The 26,375-nt window shown below is 42.4% G+C and overlaps 1 protein-coding gene across 12 annotated transcripts in view; it reads left to right on the top strand.

Moving 5' to 3' along the window:
• fat3a (FAT atypical cadherin 3a) overlaps positions 1–26,375 on the top strand; it is a 226,858-nt gene that overhangs the window by 38,899 nt on the left and 161,584 nt on the right. For all 12 annotated transcript variants that reach the window (XR_005078593.1, XM_037119880.1, XM_037119863.1 and 9 more), the window contains exon 2: positions 13,495–16,821. Coding sequence is in view for 11 of the 12 variants with exons in the window: in XM_037119880.1 (XP_036975775.1) it covers positions 13,512–16,821 (3,310 nt within the window). In the remaining variant the exon portion in view is untranslated. The remainder of the gene's footprint in view (positions 1–13,494; positions 16,822–26,375) is intronic.

Here is a 26,375-nt window from a genome sequence, read left to right as displayed (position 1 = left end):
ATGACCCAGTTAAAATGAAACTCTCAGCAAAATGCAACCTAGGCTTTTTATGTATTTGAGTCAAACCTTTGTGTAAAAGCATAATTACGACTCTCAAGATTTTCGTTTTAGTGATAGCATCAAAATCCCTATTTTTAAAACAGTAAGACGGCTCAACACAACATGAAATTTCGCTTATAGTATCACCAGGGTCTCTACACATAGAGAACATTGTTTGTGTACACAGACTTTGCTAAAAAGCAAGTTTTTAGCAGATGTTTGCTCCGCTCGCTGCCATCATTGCAGCCGAGAGGTGTCGATCTCAGAATGCAATGTAACTGGGATGAGAATTAAGGTGGACTGCTCCTAAACCTAAGTTCCATATAAATGCACAGATAATTTGTTTTTTGTCCTTAGCAAAAAACAATATTGACCTTGAAGTTGAAAGAGGAGCCTCATATAAGAAGCAGAAACGCTCCTAACACTCCCATTTAAAATAAGTTTGACCCAAAAACGAGAATACTGTAAATCTTGAAAGTGCCTCTTTGGTCTTAATTATGCTTTTACATGAAGGTTTGAGAGTTTCACTTTAAAGACAGATGATTTATGAAAATGTCAAAACTATGAGTTCAAAAGTCAAAACTATGACTTTTGTATCTCAGTTTTTACTTAATGATTATGACTTTAACTCATACTTTCATACTACTTTCATCTGTAAAAAAAAAAAAAAAGTTTCTCATAACTTTGACTTTCTCATAGTTTCTACCATTTATTTCAATATTATAGCTGTTTCTCTTATAATTATGACTTACCGTGGGAATCTTTATTCATCAAGCTGAGTTTTCATCTTATCCTTGTCTTTAAAGGGTGGTAATGGGTAGTGTGACTACAGCAGGCAGTTTGTTCAAAGCTGTTGCTGGGCACTATAACTTTTGTCCTATTGTGAATATTTTTGCCACTGAAAATGTCATGTTTTATATGAATGTAGGTTTAGGTGTTTGTGCTGCACTCTTAGTTACTTGTCTAAGTGTGTAGGGCGGTGAAATGCAGCTCCTCCGCCCTCACACAGAGTGAATGACAGGACCATACTGTGCGTGCCCAGCTTGCTACTTATATTCAACACCATATCAGGGTTCTCCCCATACAATGGAATGGTGGTGCAGCGCCGCTATACTGCTAGCTCAGCGCTACTATACTAATTTTCTATGTCTGTTACTGTTTTCAATGTTTCAGTGTCAAATGTAAGCGGGTGAGCAAGCGTCCGTCCGCCCATTGCACATTACCGCTGTCACATTACCGCTGTCACAGGCCTAAATTAACCAAGCTCAGAACAAATTTGGTCATCATACCTTGATGAAAGCCAAGAATCAATTTAAAATCAAAACAAACCCCCAAATGACCAAATATCAAGATGTTGACAGAAATCAACATTCAACTCGAAATGTGCAGTTGCAACATCCATGTGATTTTGATAGAGCACATCACAAAAATAGGCTACTGTGATGCCAGACCTATTAGCTATATTAGTTCTGGGAGGCGGAACTAGTAGAGAACAAGATCTTAGTGCTCGGCGGAATACCAGTTCACACCAAATACTGGTGTATATTTTCGTTACGATATGATTTTTTAATATACCTCCTTACCGTTGTATTTGATTACACAGTTCGGAACGCTGTGCTGCGCCGCCGTGCGCAAAACTGTTTCAGACCAGACCCTTTTCAATGTTGCGCTTCTAAACAGGCATAGTGTGGCTGCGAGGCGTGGTGATGGTAAACAGTAGTGCTCTGGCGTTACGTTACGATGAAGATGGCTAGAATAGACATTGCAGTTCACGACTTCATCCACGGATGTCAAGATGAGCAACTGGAAAGCCGCTAAGATCCGGGAGATGCTAGCGTCTCCTCGGTCTCTGTCGCTGTCAGCTTGTGAAGCTACTAATGGTCGCTACTTTCAAATTAAAAGCCCCCCACTAGGAACCCTGTTCTTAACTACAGTTGGGTGCAATGTACAGCTGTTATTTTGAAGACAAATTTGACCTGCTTCCTGTTAGCTGTCTGTTGCTTGAGACAGCTAAAGCGAGGCGCTCCGCTGATTGCTTCCCTTAATAGCCGGGGTTTAACATCGGCGATTCAGCGTGTGTTTGACTGAGGAGGCAAGAATATGGGCCACAGCTCTATAATTAAGTAAATCTATTAAGTGTCGCCACATTTCTTCCGATGCATATGTTGTGCATCACTGTTCATGCCCAACTTCATGCTTGACGTCACATCACAGGTTTATGCCTAGCCCAGTGGCGGCTTTTTGGGATAGAAGGAATATTAAGCCTCCCTTTTAGATAGAGAGGGCGGCAGAGTGCAGCCTTTACCTTGCAGCAAATGTGCTGCCTTTTTTTTTAATCTAAAATGGGCTAGTAATTCCTCTCTCAACCAGAAGAAAATGCAGTGAACACCTGATCATGCATGGAAAAAAAAAACAAAAAAAAAACAGCAAATACCGTGAAAACGTTTTTGAAAAATACTGTGATATACATTTTTGGTCTTACCGCCGAGCACCACAAGATCTGTTAATTGTTTGTGTAACGATACCTGGATATTGGTGGGGACATGTCCCCAGCATCCCTACCCAATCCTACACACACAATTAAGTGTGTTTCATTTGATGTTGGATTTGGCTTGATATAACTACAGTGGGATTGTTGGGCTTTTGTCATTTTAATTTTCAACATTTTTGATAAATAGAAGAAATAGAAATGGTTGGCAGCAGAAATTTCAAACTGTGCCTTTAAACAAAGATCTGAGTACCTTTTCCAAGACTGTATACAGCCATGTTGTGGTGTTGACATGTCACAGGACACATGTTAACATATGCGCGCGCGCACACAAACACATACACACACACACACAAAATCTGAAAAAAGGTCCAGGTTGATTGTGTTTCATATCATGAGAGGTGAAGCAGGGAAAAACACAGCTGTTTTAATACTTGATGTTTCTCTCTCTCTCTCTCTCTCTCAAACACACACACATACACACACACACCCTCAAGCTGTCCCACTGCCTTTCTTTGAGCTACTGAAGTAAATAGTGTTGGAGTCCGTCTTATGCAATTATTTCTGGTTCTCTGCAATACTCCCACTCTGTGTGTGCTTGTAAGAGAAAGAGAGAGATCTCTTGCATTCGAGCAGTATCCATGCATCTGGTGACAAATTAAATATTTTTGCAGCATTGCAACATGCTGTGTGTACAGACAATATTGGTTAGAGGGAGCTGCAAAGCAAGAATATGTACGTATGAGGCTGAGCCAGATTCTCTCTCTCTCTCTCTCTCTCTCTCTCTCTCTCTCGCTCTCTCCCCCCCCCCACCCTTTCTCTGCACCTCCCTCCCTGCCCCCATCCCTCCCTTTCTGGAAAAAAAAAAAGAAAAAAAAAAAGTTGATTCTCAGGCCCTGGGAGTCCCCCTGTTTGGGCATATAAGATCAGTCAATAAAGATCTTTCATTTCTGATGAAGTTTTTTGCCCAAAACTACAAAGTGCGTCTTTAATAGTAGTAATAGTAGGCAAACTTTTACTTTTGTGGTACTTTTTTTAAAAGAAGGACTTAATAACTTAAAAGATGGTCCCAAATAACATGGTATTACAGCTAATAAGGCCACTACACTATGTTTCTGAAAACATTATAGGAGACAAATAGACGATGAACAGGAGTGGTTCATTTTTGCTTATCATTGCCTTGTTTTATGGTTTGGTCAAGTTTTCTAGCCTCTGTTTTCACAGTACATAAACACTGCATTTTAGGGGATGAATAGGCAGTGTAGTTATAGATTCTTGGTGTATATGTTGTTCTTGGTGTTATATGTCAGCATTCCCAAGTTTACAAAGGGCACGCGTGTGGCGGCTCCCCGTCTCAAGATCCATCTATGGCAGGGGTGTCAAACTGATCCAGTAAAGGGCCATGTGGCTGCAGGTTTTCATTCCAACCAAGCAAGAACACACCTGATCCACCTGCAGCCACATGGCCCTTTACTGGATCAGTTTGACACCACTGATCTATGGTCTTTGTGTCTGTGGATGCATGCCAGATCAAGGCCAAAAGGTTTGTTAATTTGCAGGCAACATGGAGTGAACTTTTTTTTTTTTGCCTTTGTTACCAAAATTGTAGTGATGCAAAGCCTGTTGACAATTGGCAAAGTTCCTGTTTAAAATAACTTAACATTGTGATGCAAGATGTTTTCTATTTTGCTTTGCTATTGTTTTTTTTAAATTGTCATCTAATCTTAAATAAACAAAGGCTTGTACTAGTACCAGCAAGTGGTTCAATCTGCTTTCACCCCTACACATTTTTTTCATCATGAAATAACAGTCCTACACTTACCTTTACTGTCTTTATTTATGTGGTCCATTAATTAAATAAAATGATGCTGTCCTATCATCTACTGAACAAATATGATATGGGCAGGCTACAAAAGTACTCAATATAGCCTGGCAACATACAACATTTAATGTACAACCACAATTTATTATTATTATAATTGTCAGAATCATTGTTATTGTTTTATTTACATGAATAAGTGTGAAAAAGAAATGCGACTTTATTGCCCATTAAGACAATATTTCAATAAGATCATTGTACTTTTTATTTATTTATTCAGATATAGTCTTTTTTAAATACATAGGCTTACAGACTTTAAAGGACATAGCCCACTTCAGCACCGTAGTACTGACTGGTTGCTGGTCTTATAATGACAGGTGATTCTGAACGTTGAGTTGGGGTTTTGGAGGAAAGTCTGGAAAGTCTACCTGTATTCCAGGAAATATTTCATTAAGCACTGAAAAGGAAACTTATAAAACACATCAATATATGTTAAATAGTAGGCAAAAACCACCTTCCTTTCAGTGGGGCTGTTTGTCAGCTCAAGCTAATTTTACCAGACACATGGCCGCCATAGTCTATAGTTGATTATACATCAGTTTTACCACTTCAAATCAACACCACTTGAGCACCTTGAGGATCATGATGACGAAATAGTTGGTGGATTATTTTGGTTTTGGAAGCTTGAGCCTCTAATGCCTGCTTCCTTTTCTCTTGAAGCTTTTCAGCTCATCCTTTAGTTTCTGATATTTCCATCTGATCTCGATGTTGTTGATGACCATCTCTAGATTGTTAACATGGCAGGGGGCAAGCAAGGCCAACAAATTTCCCGGCAAGCCTTTCTTCCTAAGAAAATATAATTGCAAGTGAAGTGGACAGTGTGTGGAGGTCTTGTCCTGGGAAGAAAACAACAAAACTAAATAAATGGTGGATAGCCTAAGCCTATAATTTGCCTAATAAATGGATGAGAAAATAGGTTGTAACTCAAAACCAACGGTAATAGTGAAGAACAACCAGGGAAAATTGGCTATATGGCTGCTAGCTTTGAGTTAGCTAAATAGGTTGATGTAGACAAAACTTTTGCACCTCTGGTGAGCAGTGGGTGTCTATCACTCTGCTGTCCGAGCACCAGTCCTCAAGCACATAAACACAGAGTCCCCCTCCCATGCTCTTACTGGAGGCTTTGGTCCGGTCGCAGAGGTGAAATGTGCGTCCTGCGAGCTCCACGGTAGCATTGGGGATATGCGGGGGCAGCCAGGATTCGCTAACAATCAAAAGACAACAGCCACGGATGTGGCGGTTGTAGGCAATCTGTGACTGCAGCTCATCTACTTTGTTCACAAGGGATCTTGCGTTTGTGAGGAAGACAGATGGTAGCGGAGGTCTGGTGGTTGGTTCCTAAGCTGATTTAGTAGTCCTGCCCGGCATCCTCGTTTCTGCCTCCTCTCCCTGCGCTGCCTCCAGCACTTGCTGGACCTGATAACAGTCCATGGGGTGCCCGGTGGTCTTGCTATCTCCGGTGGGATGCTGTGGGTCAGTGCGAAGGTACCTGTGATTTCTATTTTTGCCTGAAAGCCAGTTCTTATCAGGTCTTGGTGACTGTAGATGTGTGTGCCAGAAGAACAGAAAAAAAGACATATAAAACACAAAAAAGATGCATAATGACAGGGAGCTCCCCACCATGGAAATGGAAAATAAATAAATAAATAAATAAATAATAATACCACCTGCTTTCACACACACTGAAAGTTCATTATCACCCACACAAACACTCCTCCCTTTTCTAAAGTGGGACAGGGGCTAGACTATTGAGAAAAATGACTGAGTGGGAAAAAGACAAATAAAGGAGACAGGAGAAAGTGAAAGGAGGGGGAGATGAACTATCAGAGGAGAAAATGGATACATGGAAAGAGAGTAAAAAATGGAGAAATGAGAGGTGGACAAATAAAAGAGGGAGAGGAGGAATAATGGTAAGAATGGGAAGCAAAGAAGTAGAAGAAGGACACTAAAGAAGGAATGAAGGGAGTGATGTGAAGTGTATGGATAGAACGAAAGAATAAGTGTGGGACGGACAGCAAAAGATTAACGGTAAGTACAGCTGGGAGACATACAAGAGCAAAAGAAAGGTGGGGAGAGTAGTGGAGCATATGGAAGAGGGAGCATAGAGAGTGGGAAGAATAAAACCATGTGAGAAGCAGGGAAGACTTATGTGGCACACACTGAATGAGAACAGTGCAACAAAGCAGAAAATACAATAGAGCTGGGCTATTCAATTGGCGGCCCCAGGGCTGGGTCCGGCCCCAGCGGAATTTTGTACCAGCCCTTGGAGTGAAGTGTAGTTATTACATATGGGTAGTCTCATACAGCGCATTAACTATGGTTAAGTGTACATTCTGTTGTGCAGTAGGAGGCGGTATGCACACCTCAGGTAGAATATCTACCTGCTTTGGCCAATCATATATTTTGGGGGACCACACGATCCCATTGGAGTATAGAGCTGGACTCTTAGCGGGGGGCTTTTAATTTTAAAGTAGCAACCATTCCTAGCTTGCTGCTACAACAACAAGCAGACACAACCAAACAGCTACAGAGACCGAGGAGACACTAGCATCTCCTGGATCTCTGCGGCTGTCCAGTTGCTCATCTTAATGTCCGCAGATGAAGTGATGGACTGGCTGCTGTGATAAGCTGTTGCTTGGTTTTAAAACTCCCCGGCTGTGGGTCACACAACAGTGCCGGTCATCGACACCTCCGTCCATCTCACTCACGGGCCGGCACATTGATGCCTCGGATTTAGCAGGCGAAGCGGAAATAAGTGTGAGGCCAGTGGTGAGGGAGGAGTTAATTACAATCATAGGAGAAATGGATGGCAGACAGGCTTTGACAAGGGAGGTGGGAAGAAGATCAAGCTGACAGGTTGTGGTGTTGGCTCTGTGGATGAGTTCAGAGATGGTGTGTTCTGATACTGGGGTGAAGTAAGAGAAGGAGCTGATGAGAGGTTGGCCGGTGGTGATCATCCAGGTTGGATTGTTTGAGGAGGTGCAGGATGAGGCCAGTTGTTGGTGAATGGTATTTATTTTAGAGCTGAAGAAGTCCAGAAAAGCAGTGCACTGATCGGTGGATGTGTCTGGTGGGAGGGTTTTAGGAGCCTGAATCAGAACTTGTGGAGAATCTTCGTGCTTTTCAAAGAAAGCGCTCACTCTTCTCTGCTGAACTTTGTCCTGGCAAGATGCTCCACTTCCCCACATGGAGGAAATCTGGCCTGCAGATTACCAAGGTGATCATTGAAAAAAAAAAAAACTTTGCCACTAGGTTTGAGGATTTCAGCATCTCCAGTGAAGTGATGAAATTTGTGAACAACCCTTTCTGTGTGAATGTTGAGGCAGACTTTGTATTGAAAGGAAAGGAGTTGGTATTGTGGGCCCTCACTGATGGCAGAGGCTGCCAAGCATGGTGCCAAATGCACATTAGGAGCAATTTGTTGTTCAGCATCTTGATCAAGGATACTTGGACATGCAGCTCAGCTCAGCTTGGAGGTGGGATTTGAACGAGTAACCTTCCAATCACTAGACGACCAGCTCTACCCACTGAGCTACAGCTGCCCTAAAGGGTTAAAGACTAGTCTGCACTCCCAGAACATTTTAAAATGTTCAGTAAAGTTCCCTGATAGAGCGGCACACGTAGCTTTGAGCCATCAGTTCAACATCAACTCCCTGCTGAATCTCTGGTGAGTAGGGATGTTCGATATTGGCTTTTCTGCCGATATCTGATATTCCGATATTGGCCAACTCTTAATTTCCAACACCAATATCTAATATATACGATATATGCAGGCTTTTTACACCAAAACTGTTAGGTAACAACATAACATATCTCCTACTGAGGAAATAACACATCTTGTTGGATCTTTTTAACATGCATTTTGAGTTCCTTTTGTATGTCCTCAAGTTTACTGCAAGCTAGTGTTGAGTGCTTGAAGTGGCCTACCAGTCACCTCCCCACAGCCAGAGCATCTGCTGCGGTGAGACAGGGCACCTCACTTCACTGTAAGCTGCAAGGTGTGCGCCATGCAGGGCAGGCTTAACACACCAAACTCCACCACAGCTTTAGCCATGTTACGCGCATTGTCTGTCACCACTATGTGCACTTTCGCCTTGGGATATTCCATTTCTCAAACATTCCCTCAAAAGTAGATGCAATTCGGTCCACTGTGTGAGACACAGAGGCACTCTTGCATGGCATAACATGGCTCGACGAACTCCACAAGTTTGGTGAATCCGACATCTTGAACAACAGAAGAAGGCTGGTTACCGAGTGTGATACACTCCATGATTTTCAGATAGAAGGCTTTCTGCCTGGGGCGGTCCTTGTCATATATACTGTATATATATATATTTTTTTTTCAGTTGACTCTTAAAGCGACAACTGTGTGTTTTTTTTTGGTGTCGGCTGTTGCTTCTTGTCATCACTTTGCTGTACAAGTGTAGCGTGTAACTCTTCTTGATTCTTCTTGAGGTGGCTTATCAAGTTTGATGTATAGGAAGACGCCTTGTTTCCTCCTCGTATAACCAATGTTTGCAGTCATTGCAAATTGCAAATTTTGCTTCACAACATCACAGTAACATGTGTAAAGTGAAAGATTTAGCTGTCAGATGTTCAGCAACAATGTCCAGAAATTTTTCTGAGATGTCAGCGAACATACTGTTAGTAAAATAGTACTTTGGTGTTCTTCTTGCTGGGTTAGGGTTAGGGTTTAGCTGTTCCTTCACAGGAACGTCACCCACAATCAGTGTTTGAAGCCCAGTCATTAGCTCTCTCTGTTGCTCTCTACTTTTAGATTTGGTGTCATATTTAGGGCCCAAGCAGATCTCGACCTTTTTTGTATATAGGTCACATGTGAATTTCCATCACTAGGTGACGTTATAATCAAGGAAATTGCGTTTTGCCTCATAACTCCCATATACTTTATCGCACATTCAAAAACCTTATATCCATGCATTCCCTGAATTGTGTTGAGTCTCGTGATCAGTGTTGTGGCTCGTTACTCACAAAAGTAATACATTACACATTACACATTACTCTCAAAAATAGTAATGCCTTACATTACATGATTACTCCCTGAAGAAAATAATTAGTTACATTACTTGTTACATTCTGGCGTCTCACTCATGTTGCTCCGCGGTTCCTTAGCAACAAGCTTTGTGTGTGCGTGCTGTCTCTGTAGGTGCTTTGTTAAGTTTGAGGTATTGTTAGCAGTGGTGAAGAGAAGTTTCCAACACGGGCAAAGTGTGCACCTTACAGTCAAGTTATTTTCCTTACGTTCAACAAATTCAAATTAATGTTTGTATCTCCAGCCATCAAAAGTAGCTTAACGCAGCAGGGGGTCTTCAGGCAAGTCGCATGCAGCAGCATGTTCTGCTCGTGTTGTTGACGCCGCCATTGTTATCTGATCTCCCCTTGCAGATGGTAAATAACCAATCGGCGATGGTGAAAGATACCTTGTGCCAAACCCCAACCAATCACTGTTCCATTATTGATGGCCCCCGACCCCCCTCCAACCCCCAGCCTGTTGTGTGTGATGCGTGCAACTATACTGTTTAAAGTGATTAACCTAGCAATGTAACTGTACTGAACTGTAATGTGATTACTACATTCAGAACGGTAATGGCTTACACTACTCCTTACTGAAAAAAGTAATGTGATTACATTAACACATTACTTTGTAATGCATTACACCCAACACTGCTCGTGATATAGGCCACGCCCATTTCTGCCAACTTTTTCTTTTTTGCAAATTCACGAAATGTCACAAACCCGCTTTTCTAACTGATTGCACACAGCATCTGTGGACCCTCCTGACAAAATGTTATTAAAAGAATTTTGATATTTCAAACAATACTCAAGTTATTACATAATAACTTCCTGCAGATTTAGTTCCAAACAGTAAGTGTTGTATATCCACATTGGTGTGTCAAAATGACATAAAACTCAGGTTACTACTTCTCCACATGCCCCTAAGGCTCTGTGCAAAATTTTGGCCGATGACCACCAGGTGGCGCTCTTTAAATTGAAGTATTCTATATCTCCACATTGGTAGGTCAGATTAACCTGAAAATTGGTACATTTATTGCCATTGCCCTCCTGATGATAGCTGGCAAAAGGTGTCACTGGGGGACTCTATAGTGCCCCCTGTAATACTAAAAATCCAAACCCCGACTCCTACATGCAAATACATGAATGACATTCGGTATGCATATGTATCATGACCAGATACACAAAAAAAATTCGGGAGGTTATGATTGTAGTTGGGGATACACCTTCCTCAGCAGAAATAAATGCAGGGGGGTCGCATTGGAGATCCATCTAAGATGGCGGCCTCGCTGATACGTCAGCTCCAATAGGCAGCGTCAGTCTATGAGGCGTCTACGTATATTATGGTATGTTTATACCTGCAGCGGTGTGAGCTGGACCGGGATTTTGCCGCGTTTCTATCCCGTTCCGTGAATGTAAATTGACTGTTGTGGATTAATGAGACTAAACAAGTCCGGACCGAGTCTGTTCCGGTCTGAGGAAATCCGGATATGCAAAGACAACAAAGCAGAATCGGAATCTCTGGATGTTCGTGTGTAGCTAGCTGCTAGCCCAACCCCATGGCCCACCTCCCAAATCGATGGATGCACCGACAGTTCCAAAACCGGATTTAGGGTAAATAATGTCCGCCATGCTTTTTCGCTAACATTGCTGTCACGTTTGCTTTGTGTCTGGTACAGGCAGGAAGTAATGGTGAAAATGGTAAAAACGGGCTTTTGTCATGAAAGTGTCCGCAAGCAGCAAGTTTGGTTGCTGAGGAACAGGGGAAGTTGTGTGAGGGATGCCAGCGGTGATACAGACAGTGACAGAGACAGCGAGTTTTGAGAGTTGAGAGATTTGTGACATATAGCGTGTTTGGAGTGTATAGTTAGTATGTTATATAGTGTTTAGTGTAGTGTGTTTAGTGTGTAGTGTAGTTGTTTTTTTGTGTTGTGAGTCAAAACAAGGAGGAGACTGCTGAATGTAGAAAAGGCAGGAATGAGCTGAGGAGCCCTGAGCTGCCATTGCCTGCATTTAAATGTAAATAGTTACATATAACTTTGTAAATTTCAAAAACGTATGCACAAATTTAGCAAACAACAATTTATATTTGCATTATGACTAATGCAATTGGTTCGTTCAACATATTTGTGGTTTTCTCAGTAAAAAAATCTAACTTTTTCCTACTCTGACTTTATGTTATTTTGTGATTTTAGGTCCATAGTGTTAATATAGTATGTCAAAATGAAAAAACAAACAAACTGTACAATCACACATCTGAGGTTGTGCTGAAAATAATGACACCAAACAAAGCAAGGTAAATAGTTTTTAAGGTGAAATATAATGATATAATCAAAAGTAGTCAAAAACAGCCAATTATATCCCTGACGTCCCACCGTCAAACACAACCTCATTTGGCCATCCATGAAAAAACCACTTAACCTCCCACTTTTCTATAGGAATACATGCTTCCTACAGGCAATGCACTAGTTGCACTAAAGGTTGCTTTATCCACGTGTCAGCCTATACTTACATGATTTAGATTATAGTAACCAATACTGAAGACTTAAAGCTAGGGTCTGTAATGTTGTTCAGAAACACATTTTGTTATACTGGGTGAAATGGTCATGTTGTCCTGAGAGTAGTCAATACATTATGTATTCAGAAAAAGGAACAAAAATAATCAGACCTCTGTGGCAGCTGCAGGACTGAGAAAAAGCTGACCAATCCTTGGGTTTCGGCCAGGATAGCACAGATTGGTCAGATGCCTTAATGTCTCGTTCTGCCTGCGCCCCCCTCTGTCCCTCCCTCCTATGCGCGTGCACACGTTACGTTTCACTGATGCTGGAAATATTCAGCACACTCCTCTGCAGAAATACTGAATTGCAGGAGAAGACGTTCATTTGGTTACAGTGGCAGAGAAAATGCAGCCAGCCTTACTTGTAACAGCTCACCCCGCTAAACAGGCAAGGAAAAGAAAATATATATATATATATATATGTATGTATATATATGTATATATATGTATATATATGTATATATATGTATATATATATATATATATATATATATATATATATATATATATATATATATATATATATAGACACACACACACACACACACACACAGGGAGAACCCTGTATCGGTCAACAACAACAAAAAAGTGTTGTTTTGGTATTTTTTTTCTTGGGCGGGTTATAGCCCTTTTCCGAATTGTGTTAATATGCACGGCAAGGGATTGGTTTGCAGTGTTTAAGATGAGGTAGTTTATGGTCACACGCAAAAGACCAAACTTTTTTTTTTTCTTTGTCAGAAGATTATGTTCCTAAACTGAAAAAAAGGTTGTACTCCTGCAGTAGCAGGTTGTATGTGTTAATAATTTGAAGATTCCTGTGTAGATCAGCAGTGTGTGATTATCTGTGTGCTCAGACACAGTCTGTCTTTTCCTATCCCATTTCTTGGTCTCTTTTGGTGGAAAGTACAGGGTCATCAAAGTGCAGACCACTGTGGAACTTGTATGACCCCAACATCACTTTTACCAGATCAGGCGTTGTCTCCCAAAACTCAATTTGGCACATATTTGTGGCTGCTTACTTTTAGAACATTTTTTTTTCTGAAAAAGAGCACAAAATCTGAACACAACAGCTACTTGCCTCAATATAACCATATGAGTTTTGCCTCTAGAGATATCCCATGGCTTTAGGCCACACGGCTGTGTTTTCATGTATTTCAGGAAAAGGGTTGCGGGTCATGATGAGGCAGGCCAACATTTTGTCCTTGGCTGTCATTTTCTCTGATGTTTGTTTTGGTGCTGTTACACTTGTCTTCCTAGTCGTACAATTATTTTGTTCCTTCTCAAACCACCTTTGGTTTTTCTAAAACCTGCAGTTGACTTCTGGTGTCTAGATACCACACAAGGATGATGTCAGCCTTCATTTTTGTTGCCCAGTAACTGTGCACACCCCCTTCTCTCCCCGCTTCCAATCTCTGTTTTCCAGTAGATGATTTGTAGCACATAGATGCTGTAAATCCTAACCTTTTTCTCCCTGTGTCTGTTTGTCTCTTTCTATTTTAGGAAGGAATGATAATGGGATGGATATGAATATGGGCCAGTGGGCAGGCATGCGTGCCCCTCTCCTTGGCCTGGCCCTACCGCTGCTGTTGCTGCTCTTCAAGCCACCATCTGGCTATGGCCAGAACATCCAGGGAGGTCCTCAGGATGGACCTCACTTCAGCTTCACTCAGGCTGTATACCATGCTACGGTTTACGAGAACTCAGCAGCACGCACCTATGCCAACAGTAAAGTTAAAATGGGCATCCACCTGGCACAGCGCTCCTGGGAGATTCGCTATAGAATCACCTCAGGTGACGATGAAGGGTTTTTCAAAGCAGAGGAGTATATGCTAGGGGACTTCTGCTTCTTACGGATAAGGACTAAAGGTGGCAATGCAGCTATCTTGAACCGAGAGATTCAGGATAATTATGTATTGACAGTAAAAGCCTCTGTCAAGGGAGAGGCCCTCCTTGAGACCTGGACTAAAGTCAGCATCCAGGTCTTAGATATGAATGACTTGCGACCCTTGTTCTCACCTACCACGTACTCTGTCACCATAGCGGAGAGCACCCCTCTCAGGACTAGCATAGCACAAGTTACTGCCACAGATGCAGATATTGGCTCCAATGGGGAGTTTTATTATTTTTTCAAGGAGAAAATGGAGCTGTTTGCAGTACACCCAACCAGTGGAATAGTGTCTCTCAGTGGAAAGCTCAATGTTGATGAACAGAACCGGTACGACTTAGAAATCCTGGCTGTAGACCGCGGCATGAAGCTTTATGGAAATAATGGGGTCAGCAGCACAGCCAAGCTTTTTGTCCACGTAGAGCGTATGAATGAGCATGCCCCAATCATGAATTTGGTCACCTACAGCCCCTCGTTACCTGTTAAGAACTCTTTGTATGTTATGGTCACTGTTGAGGACCTAGATGAAGGCTTAAATGGAGAAATTGACTCAGTGGTTATTGTTGGTGGAGACCCCTCAAATAATTTTTTCGTAGAAAGAACTGAGGAAGGTGAGTTTGCCATAAAGGCGTCTAGGTCATTAAACTGGGAGATTTACCCATATGGATGTAACCTCAGTTTACAAGCAAAAGATAGGGGAACCCCACAGAAATTCTCTGCCGTTAAGGTTGTCCGCATTACGGCCAAGGAATGGCAGACAGCAGAAGCTAAGTTTGAGCGGGACTTTTATGATGTTTGTCTGAATGAAATTTCACCACCAGGCACAATTGTTGAGGCTGTTAAAATTAAGCCAGAGCCTTATAATGCAGAATATATTCTAAAACCTTCTGCTGATTCAGCGTTCTTTAAAATGAACACCCTAACAGGTGTAATCTCTACCACTCGCTGGTTTACTCAGGGGAACCAGCATGTTTTTAATCTTGAGGTATTGGAAATAGGTAGTGAGCTCAGCGTTAGAGTGCAGATAACTATTCAGGATGCCAATGACAACTCGCCAACTTTTGATCAGTCCTATTATGAAATGTTGGTCAATGAAAGTGTACCAGTTGGGAGCAATATATTAACAGTTTCTGCTGTGGATGAGGATAAAGGAGAAAATGGATACATAACATACAGCATTTCCAGTCTCCATCCAGTACCTTTCAAAATCAACCAGTTTTCTGGTATCATCAGCACCACTAAAGAATTGGACTTCGAATCCTCATCAGAGAGCTTTATGTTTGTTGTAAGAGCATCTGACTGGGGGTCACCTTACAGGAGAGAGAGTGAAGTCAATGTAACAATACACCTGGAAAATGTAAATGATAACCATCCACTATTTGAGAAGATTGCATGCCAGGGGGTGATCTCTAGGGATTTCCCAGTAGATGAAGTGATTACCACAATGTCAGCAATTGATATAGATGAGTTAGAGCTAGTCAAATATAAAATAATTTTAGGGAACGAATTGGGGTACTTTGACCTCAACCCAGATTCAGGGGTCCTCTCACTGCGACGTTCTCTTGCTACAGCTAGTCCAAAGAATGGTATCTTTAGTCTTAAAATAACTGCCACAGATGGTGAGAATTTTTCTGATCCGATGTTTGTTAACATCTCAGTTGTTCATGGGAAATCTCCCCCTAAAAGTTTTAACTGTAAAGAGACAAGGGTTGCCCAAAAGTTGGCTGAAAAGTTGCTCAAAAAGTCCAAAGCTAACAACAAGCTTAAAATAGAGGAAGGTTTTATTGACCTTTTCTCTGTCAATCGGCAAATGCCCCAGTTTGACAAAGCTTTTCCCACAGATATTGCTGTGCAGGAAGACTTAAAAATTGGCTCAAGCGTTTTCAAGGTAAATGCCTATGATGGTGACACAGGTTTCAATGGTGAGATTCTATACTCTATTTCAGATGGAAACATTGACAGTTGTTTTACCATCGACATGGAAACTGGCCTTATCAGTGTCTTCTTGCCCATGGACAGAGAAAAGAGGGATCGCTATCTTCTCAACGTAACCATCTATGACCTTGGCCTACCACCGAAATCTGCCTGGCGTTTGCTTACTGTCTACATAGAGGATGCTAATGATAATGCACCCCAGTTTCTGCAAGACAGAGGCTATGTAATTGTCATACCTGAAAACACTGCCATAGGTACAGATGTCATCCAGGTTGATGCCAGTGACAAAGATCTTGGACCCAATGGGGAAATTGTGTACTCTGTTTTGTCTAGTACCTCCCAGTTTGGTATCAATTCCAGCAATGGGATAGTGTATGTTGCTGGCCAACTAGACAGGGAGTTTGTTTCAGCTTTTAACCTGAAGATTGAAGCGCGCGACAAAGCAGAAAAAGGGAGCCAGAGGTTTTCTGTGACCACTTTAAAAATCATATTGGAGGATGTCAATGACTGCCCTCCACTTTTTATCCCAAGTGTGTACAAAGCCAGAGCTCTGGAGGATCTTCCAGTAGGAACAGTTGTGGCCTGGTTAGAAACCCAGGACCCGGATTTGGGTTTGGGAGGGCAGGTCAGGTACTCTTTAGCCAATGACTACAATGGATGGTTTGAGATAGACAGGACCAGCGGAGCTATTCGACTGAATAAAGAGTTGGACTATGAGACCCAGCAGTTCTACAATCTCACTGTGAAGGCTAAAGACAAGGGGAGACCTGTCTCTCTTCTTTCTGTCACCTTTGTGGAAATTGAGGTTTTAGATGTAAACGAAAACCTCCACACTCCATACTTTTCCCACTTCGCCTTGACAGGTTTAGTGAAAGAAAATGCCAGGATTGGAACTGCCCTACTCCAAGTCAGTGCTAATGATGAGGACACAGGAAGAGATGGAGAAGTTCAGTACACAATCAATGATGGGAGTGGACTGGGACGATTTGCTATTGATGAAGAGACAGGTAAGGTTTCTTTGAAAATTGTATGTGTAATGTTGACAATGCTTCTCATCACCTTTGCCTTATTCCTGGAATTAAAGTGGGGGTACAGGATTATTTTACTCTCTACAAAATATATTTCAATCATTACCATGACAGTTATAGCTCATACTGAAAATGGGTTTTTATTTTAGGATCAAATCCTGCCTTTTTTTAAATCAAAAAAGAGACTGGTTGCTGCCACTTTTATGTCTGCTCTGGACTACGGTTATGCTGTATATATTCAAGCCTCGTCTCAAAGCTTACATGCTCTTGACACTGTGTATCATGGAGTTCTCAGGTTCATCACTGGTTTTAAAGCGCACCTGCATATTCTCACTTACAAGGCAATCTTAGGTTTACTTCCTGCTTACCTTCTGTACTACATTAACCAAAGTAATGCTGAGACTTACAATCTTCGGTCTCAGGATTTGTTCTTGCTCTTAGGGGTGGGTGGATTGATCCAAATACGTATAGTATCGATAACAAGGTGAGTATTGGTTTCAGATCAATACTAGCATATTTGTAGTTTCTCTTCTGTAAGTTCAGCAAATCACTCATATCTCTTCACAGAGTTTGTGTGAGCACAGCATCTCTCTCAGTCCTTGCACAGTGCTCCTCTCCACTCAGGTTCACTGTGCACCCCCCCCCCCCCCTCCCCCTCTCCTGCGCTGCCTGCCAGAGCAGAGACGGACTGGCGACCCTTAATGATGGAGGAGAGGAAGAGGAGTGCTGTTTGGAGTTATTTCACAGTTTCTGATATAGAAACTGCTACCTGTGACATATCCAGGAAAACAATACGTTTCTGTGGTAACACCACTAACTTGTATAAGCATTTAAAAGCAGCACACCCAAAAGTTAACACTTCAACTAAAAAGTATCAGTATCGGCAATACTGGCCCTGTAATTATTTGGTATTGGATCGATACCAAAATTTGCAGTGTCCCCCACCTCTACTGTCTGTCCCAAAAGTCAGAACTGAACTGGGAAAGACAGTGTTTAGGTTTGCTGCCCCCTCTGCCTGGGACATGTTACAGGAAACTTTAAACAAAATGAGTTGGTGTCAGTGAACACTTTTAAGGGGAAATTGCATGACCTGGAGGCAGAAACATTTAGAAGCAGATGTTTTGCCTGAGGTTTTTATTATTTTAGCTGACCTTGAAATGTTTGCTGTTTTGGATTCTGCCTGTCTTGTCTGGGACACTCTTGTAAAAGAGAATTTTAATCTCAATGAGTCTTTTCCTGGTTAAATAAAGGTTAAATAAATAACAAATAATACTAAGCTTTTCTATCCTTCATTTTGTGTAAAACATTTGACTTGTTTTAAGAGGACACAGTGCGTCTTGTTTCTCTTCCACATTGCCTCTGAGGACTCAGCATCCGGTGCGTTTCCTAACTGTTCCCCAGAGCAACTCATGAGAACACAAACGCCCCCCATTCCCAATATAAACGGAGCACCTCAGAACACACAAATATATATATATATATATATATATATATATATATATATATATATATATATATATATATATATATATAGAGAGAGAGAGAGAGAGAGAGAAAAATTACAAAATAATCATGATGCTTATTAAAGGAAGCTTATCACCTAAATGTGGTCACCCTATTTTAGGTGTGCCACACAAGGAAACCAGAAGCGTTTGTGTAGATGGATAATGAGGTCGAACTGCTGCTGTGACTCACACTCGACTACAAGGCGAGTAAGTTGCAAGAAACCCGTACACAAACTGTAGTCCGCCATTGTTGTTGTTGTTGTTGTTATGAGACGTTGAGGTTCAGAGGTTGGAGGCTAGAGGTCGAGGGGTGGGGCCATGGCGTCATCGTTTTGGAAAGCATGCGGATTCGCTGTCCACACGAGATCGGGAGGGCTGCGTTTTGGGATTTTTCCACCCTGCGACCTGTTTTCAAAAAAGTGCATTTCCAGGCGCTGCATTTTCAGGATCTGTGTGGATGGTCGGCCAAAACAATGCAATACATGTGCGTTTATGCACGAAAATGCTCTTTTGCATTTTCGTGCAGAAACGCACGAAAACGCATAAACGCGCATAAACGCATACATGTGCGTTTATGCACGAAAATGCAAAAGAGCATTTTCGTGCATAAACGCACATGTATTGCATTGTAGATGGCCTCTCAGAGCTCACACTCGTCCTTAACAACTCTGTAAGGACACTCCCACACAGATTTTAAAAGCCTGCCAACTCCCCTCAAGTTAGTTAGAACTGAGGAAGCCTTTTGGATGGTGAAACATCTTCAACAAACACAAGTCCAGTACCCTAAGATACAGCACTTTGAAGACAGTGCAGGACAGTGCAGGAGAATAGTGTGATTGATTCTGTCAACAGCAGTGCTCAATCAAAACGCACTAGAACTGAGCAGTCGACTCAATATATTGTGTAAAGTGGGTCATTAGAGACCTCTACAAGGACTGCCTCAGTGCTATGATGAGCTTTTAAACCTGACAAGAAGCTGTTCAATTTTAGTATTGTTCACAAAAGGGCTTAAATATTATTTCTCATAAATGGCATGGCAACCCAGATGCGAGAGGATGCTGGCTTGAGTATTGCTGCTTCTTGATCCGTGACAAATCCTGACTTTCTTTTTGTTGAAAGAAGAAAGCCAAGTTGTCTTTACAAGCTTTGAGGCTGTGCTACTACCTTTGAAGCCTGCACACCTGAAGAATTGGCTCACTTTTCTCAGCTGACCAGCTGTTAGCCTCAACGATCAGCTGCTACCATAGCACTGCTAACTATTAAGCAGACGTACGTGCTCTGTGGGCTGTCCATTGCTGCTCCGCTGATCTTTCCTCCACCACAACCTCTGGATTGTTCACCGCCTGGCTCCGTTGTCACTCTCCTCTGCTGCTGTAGTCTCCCCCGGCTTGCAGCGATGTTGGATCGATGTCCGCCATATCTGGTGGGGTCTTCGGGTGTTCAGCGCAGGAGCTCCTGGACTTCTGCTGTCGCTTCGCCCTGGGCTCCGTCGCCGGGTCTGGATCTCTAGACCTCCTGCGTCGCCCCGCTGTGTGCACAGGGTCTCCAGATCCAAGTTCACTTCTGGACGGAAGGTGCTGTTCCCTGCGGTGCTTGCGGTGGTACGGCTGTTCCCTCCATGCTGACTGACAGACGCTCCATTTATTCTTTGTTTTGTTTGTTTTCACATACGTTTGTTCCACTTTGTTAAGTGTCCTTGGGTACCGTGAAAGGCGTTATATAAATTGAATCTGAAATACAACAGGGTCCTTGCAGGTTCTCTGCTTGGGCTCTAATAATAACAAATGATTTTTTATTTTTTTTTATGCCAAAATGATCATTTTTGACTGCCTGGACATACCCCAAAACTCACTGAACTTGGAATATAAGTCACACCTGGCGAAAAATGTTACAATCTATTGTTGTCCTGAATTTCCACCACAAGTGCATTTTGGCTATTAACTCCCACATACATTGTCGCACATTGAAAAACCTTACATCGACGCATTCACTGAATTGTAGTGAGTCTTGTGGTATAGGCCACGCCCATTTCCGCCTCCCACTTTTTTTTCGCTACATCGCAAAATGTTGAAAACCTACTTTTTCGAACTCCTCTCAGGCGATTTCATCGATTTGCACAAAACTTGGTACACAGCATCTGTGGATGCTCCTGTCTAAAAATTATCAAAAGACTTTTAATAGCACAATTAATTTTTTTTGCAATTAAGTTATTAAATAACAACTTCCTGAAGATTTGGTTCAAAACTACAGATACCATTCCACCTTTTGAAGAGTCAGAAGACCTTGAACTGTTGGGCATGTATTCAGCCTTTAAAAATCTTTTACGGTTTTCAAATCATCACAGTTTTAGTTTTAAGGATTTTTAGGCTGTCTTCTGATTTTGTAATGGGTGTGTATTGCGCATGAATGTGACATCATCCAGTGTTTTGAAACCATCAGGGGAGTTTGAGCCTACCACTCTCCGGGAAGTTTGAGGGTTTGTGCGGCTACTGGATGATGATACTTTCAGCTTCTTCCTGAAACTATTTCATTGCATTATGCCTCATGTGGACATTTTCTTCAGCCAGCTCGAGAAGCGGGCCATCAACTCAGTCTTTGTCTGGGGAATCATGCAGCTGTACACACACTTTTTCTGACTTCAGTATACATTACTTAATACCAGCGGGAGCAGGCCACCAAATTATAAAGGAACAGCTTCTTCATCACAAGGCGTTGCGTGTAGAAGCCCTGACGGCAGCATGCCCCAAGGTGCGTGGACTGCGAGGGCCCGTTCAACGCTGCTTGCAGCTTTAATTATTGTTATTATTATTATTATTATTATTATTATTATTATTAGTTGGGTTGAATGACTATCTTTAGTGCCTTAAAAACATCATCATCTCGTATTGTTCTGTAATACGTGGGTTGTCCAAATTCCAAACGCATGGCTAAACAGACTGGGACCTGTCAGGGCATCTGTTTTCAGTGATCTGAAACACTGTTTACATGTGTATGGAAGGCCAAAACACAAAAATGTTGTTATAAGAAATACCGGTATACGTGTTTACAGGGCCTAAGGTCGAGAGAGATGTTGTACATTCCATGGGATTGATAAGTTTTCTCTGAAAACTTCAAATCCAATTTTAGAAATGTTTTAAATTTGTAGGTGTAGCTTCCTCTGCTGCCATTGTTCATGTCTCAGTTGCCATAAGATAGAGGGGAAAAAAAACAGATGGTGAGGTCATTAATGAGGAGTTATGTGTTACAGAGTGATCTTGCATTTAGTACGGACATTTTTTTTTAGTTAGGGGCAGATCGTCAGATTCTCCACTGACATATTAGCTTCCCCTTGTGGCCTTCTCGTGTAACAGATGACTAGAACTGTAGAAGAATGTGAACAACGAGGGTAGCACTTGGCCACTCTGAGAGGAGAGGATGGCAGAATGAAGCCATGAATTAATGTTGCAACTGGCAACCAAACAATTTGTTTGCTTATCTTAAATAGCAGTATGAGAAATCGGGTCATTTAGAGGATAAGTAGAGTGGCCTGGCGCCACATGAGCAGCAGAAGAGATGAATAGGGAAGCAATCAGATGCTAGGGACCTGAATATCAAAGCTAGGGTCTGTAATGTTGTTCAGAAACACATTTTGTTATACTGGGTGAAATGGTCCTGCTGTCCTGAGAGTAGTCAATACATTATGTATTCAGAAAAAGGAACAAAAATAATCAGACCTCTGTGGCAGCTGCAGGACTGAGAAAAAGCTGACCAATCCCTGGTTTTCGGCCAGGATAGCACGGATTGGTCAGATGCCTTAATGTCTCGTTCTGCCTGCGCCCCCCTCTGTCCCTCCCTCCTCCGCCCGTGCACACGTTACGTTTCACTGATGCTGGAAATATTCAGCACACTCCTCTGCAGAAAAACGGAGTTGTAGGAGAAGACGTTCATTTGGTTACAGTGGCAGAGAAAATGCAGCCAGCCTTACTTGTAACAGCTCACCCCGTTAAACAGGCAAGGAAAAGAAAGCCTGAGGCAGAAATGGACTCTGGATAAAGAAAGAAGTCAGACCCGAGTCAACATCAGTGCGGCATTTGAGTGGAGACAACTGGGGCATGTGAAGGGCCTTAAAAGTGATGCAGAGGTTGCTCTCTCTCTGTTGGACAGGTAATGATTTGTTTTGTTTCAGGGTGATTTGTTATTTTCATGAAATATGCATGGTTTGCCAACTTGGCTACGTTTGTAGCTTGTATTAGCCCAACGCTAACGTTAGCTTCTTTGTGTGTTGTTTTTAGCCATGAGAGTGGCTAATGAGTCAGCCCAGTTTCCACTGGATACAGTCCGCTGCGTTGCGTCTCCGATACGGTTTTGCCCTCTGGCAGTCCCCACCGGCTGTGGTTTGAGTCTGCCATGGCGCAGTACGGTAGACAGCAGGCCTCACGACATGTGTCAACACGGCGTGTTTTGTTTTGAAAAGTAACCGGATGTTGTTTGTTATTTCGGCACTTTACTTCCTGTCTGCTCCGTGCTAAATTCAGCTGAATTGCTGCGTCGCGCTCCGGCATCTCCTCCTCCCTGCTAAGTGTCCCGCTGCCAGATGCGCGTTCAAGTTTGTGGGGGCATGGCTGTGGACGGAGCACTGTAACAGGGAGAGTTATTGCAATGTGGAGGGCAATCCATAGGTTTGGATACAGTGTACATTTGTGAAGAGCCCCGATCGACGTCTGATAGGTGTGCTGGCCACAGAGCAGGATCAACTGGTTGTGTACTTGAAGTAGTGATAGTAGCATCTGTAGCTGAAGATATGTTACTTGATGGCCCTTGTGACATACTGGGTGGTGGCTCCGTGTCACCCTTAGTAACAAACTTCAGCATTGACCCTGTTATGACAAGAAATCCATCATACAAGCAAATTATTGAGATTTGTTTTGGTTTTAATGGTAAATTACACAATGAAATTAATTTTGATTATGAAATATTTTATTTCAACACTTACTAATATGAAAAAAAACAATAATCGAAAAAGCTGGAAACAAGCCGATCTAAAACAAAACAAACAAAGAACCGTTGTGATCACTGGTCACCGTCTCAGCAGATTACCTCCGCTCTCCTCACACAGTTACCACATGGGCTTGTGGCATTTCAAGTGTCCGACGTCTGGTTCCGTTTGCAGCTCTTTCGGACCGGCACTGCCTCCGTCTCCGTGTCTGCTGCTGCTGCTGCGGTTGTTGGTTCCGCTGCTGCCCACCATGTGCCAACTATCCCCTTTCCCCTCCATGTATTCTGCCCTCAGCTCCTCTGCCAGCTGCTGCAGGACTTTCGTCTGGGCTCTCCTGCTGCTGCTGCTCCTTGAATAAGATATGGGCATTAGATCCCAGCCAGGTCAAGGATGTTATAGAAGACCGCCACTGGCCATCTTCCATTCCGCATTTGATGGAGTAAGGCCTCGCCATCCGGTCCAGGACGCTCTTCGTACTACGTGTTATTATAGTACATCTCAGACTCTGGCTTTGCCTTCGCCCCACTAAAGATGCCCACACCTGTGTGCATGGTGCTCAGGATGCAGACATTCTTCCTCAGCTTTCCCTGGTACACTGTCAGAGTCGCATCACTTCAGCAAATTTGTGTTGAACAACTCTGTTTCACAGAGGGGAAACCTCCGTACCATACCCACCTTCAAGTGAAGCACGAGCCTCCTCTTGTTTTGACTTTTTCTTTCTTTTGCTTGCTCCTGATTCATATTGCCTCTAAGCCATATCTCCACCTGCATCCAACTGCCTGTCGGCGCATCTGACCACTGATTGGTCAGATGCTGTTTGCTGTCAATCACTGCGGCAACGCGTGCGGTGTCAGATTACTCGTCTCTTTTTTTTTCTCTCCTGCCTCGGGCTGACTTGGTGCTCCATGTGCGCCTCACGGCAGCGATGCACATCCTTTGCGCATTTGAAAAAACTGCGTCCCCTTGCAAATGGGGCACCCCATGGATCATGGGGCCCTACGCACAACGCGTGTTCTGCGTGTAGGGATGGGCACTGCTGCATTTTGATCTCTTTACCTTGATCCAGCCAGTCATGGAGGATTTACCTGTGGGGTCTTATGGGCTAATCTGAAATGCTAACAGCTGAAGGACTAACTGTGGACTCAGGATCCAGTTTGACAGAAGTCTCCTTCTCTGTCATCAGCTTCTCCCCCTCTCTCTGAGTCAAGCAGCAGATAAAATGAGCAAATGCAATGAAGAGAGAGAGAGAGAGACTCTCTCTGACTGGCAGAACCCATCCTTCTACAACCTGAAAGTTTGTCCTGAATTCATTTTCTGTCAACCTTTCATGTTCGGTCTACTGTCCGTCCTGTCTCAACTTTGTCTTGTGACCACTTGATGTCATCTCACTTCCCTTCCCTGCTCAATATGCAAATACACACCTACATCACTGGAAGAAGCAAATATGCTTTTTACATGAAGAAAGAAATATTTTCTTGTATAACCTTTGCCACATGAACAAAGGCCTATGATCTCTTTATATATAGTTAAGAATGTATTGTAGACAGCATTTCACAAACTTTATACAGTCTTTCTTAATGGAAAGTTTCATCGATGGAATTTGAAGCATACACAGTTACACCTGTAAAATGATAAAGACTTAATAAGTCATAATTTCTACCAAATACGGCAAAAACTAGAAATATTATGGTCGCTATAAGAGCTATAAGTCTAAGACAGTTATAAGCTAAGTACATCAATAAGACATTAAATAGATACTTTGTATTAAAGTAGGGAAAATTTAGAAATATGTCCTTCATTAGAAAATAAAGTCATAAGTCATAAAAAGCTGAATTTTATATTGATTTATACAAAAGCTAGAAATAATATAGATATTTATATACTCATCATAAACCATGCACCTAAATACCAAAATCACACTGTAAAAAAGGCATTATTCAATAAAGTTTCACTTTATTACAAGGTTATTTTTCTTATTCCAACCATATTGGAGCCTTATTGGACATTCTTAGGAATTAATTAGTGACACATTACAAGACAATCGTATTTTAAAGTAAAGCAGAGAACATCTCATTTCCTACATGTTAGGCCCTTATTACTTCATAGAGGTGGATTAGCAACATATCACATCAGACCACCTGTTTGATGGATGTAAACTTCCATACTTCTGACAAACATTTACAGCAATATGTAGTTTTAAAAAGTGGCAACAGGACAAATCATTAACTGCCGCCTCCTCAGTGTGTGACTGCATTTGTCCAGCCTGGTGGGCTGTCATCTCAGCTGCTCGGAGTGTGCTTATGCCTACTCTGGCTAGCAGTGCGTAGGGACTGTGGGTCCAGGCTAATATCTTGGTCTGGGTCAATCTCCATTGTCTCATGTGCAGGTTGATCTGCACTGAAATGGTTTTGTAGCTAAAACCACAAGGAGATCGGAAAATAATCTATGATTTATGTCCACTGTACCAGTCACTCTGTCATACTCACAGAGGCCTTTGTTGTTATCTTGAGGATTAATTGTCCAACAGAGTCTGTTTTATTCAGACAGTTAATATTTTTGCCAATATTAATTCTAGTTTAATAATTCCCTAAATGTGATGTAGAGCTGCAATTCCCTAAATGTGATGTAGAGCTGCAATGAAATGACAAGACAGGGCATTTTGTGATTTTACTATGAAGAGTAACACTGTGGGCAACAAAGTCATGTCATGTCATGTCATTGTCCGTAACCGCTTATCCCTTTCCATGGGGTCACGGGGTGTTGCTGCTGGAGCCAATCCCTTGTCTCAGGGCGAGAGCAGGGTACTCCCTGGGCAAGTCATCGCAGGGCCCTCACTGATGAGCAATGAGCAATCTTGCTCAAAGACACTTCGACATGCAGCTCAGCCTTGCCCCATGCAGCCAGGATTTGAACTAGCAACCTTTCGATCACTAGTCGACCTGCTCTACCCACTGAGCTACAGCCGCCCCGGGCAACAAAGTCAAAACTTTCCATCACACAGTTAGATCATTAAGATTGTGATGTTGAGAGCGACCGTTGCAGCCTGCCTGTTT

This window comes from Acanthopagrus latus, chromosome 2 (genome assembly GCF_904848185.1).
Source record: "Acanthopagrus latus isolate v.2019 chromosome 2, fAcaLat1.1, whole genome shotgun sequence".
Taxonomy (NCBI): domain Eukaryota; kingdom Metazoa; phylum Chordata; class Actinopteri; order Spariformes; family Sparidae; genus Acanthopagrus; species Acanthopagrus latus.
Note: the sequence above shows the minus strand (reverse complement) of the source record. Positions and strands in the feature narration are given on the sequence as shown.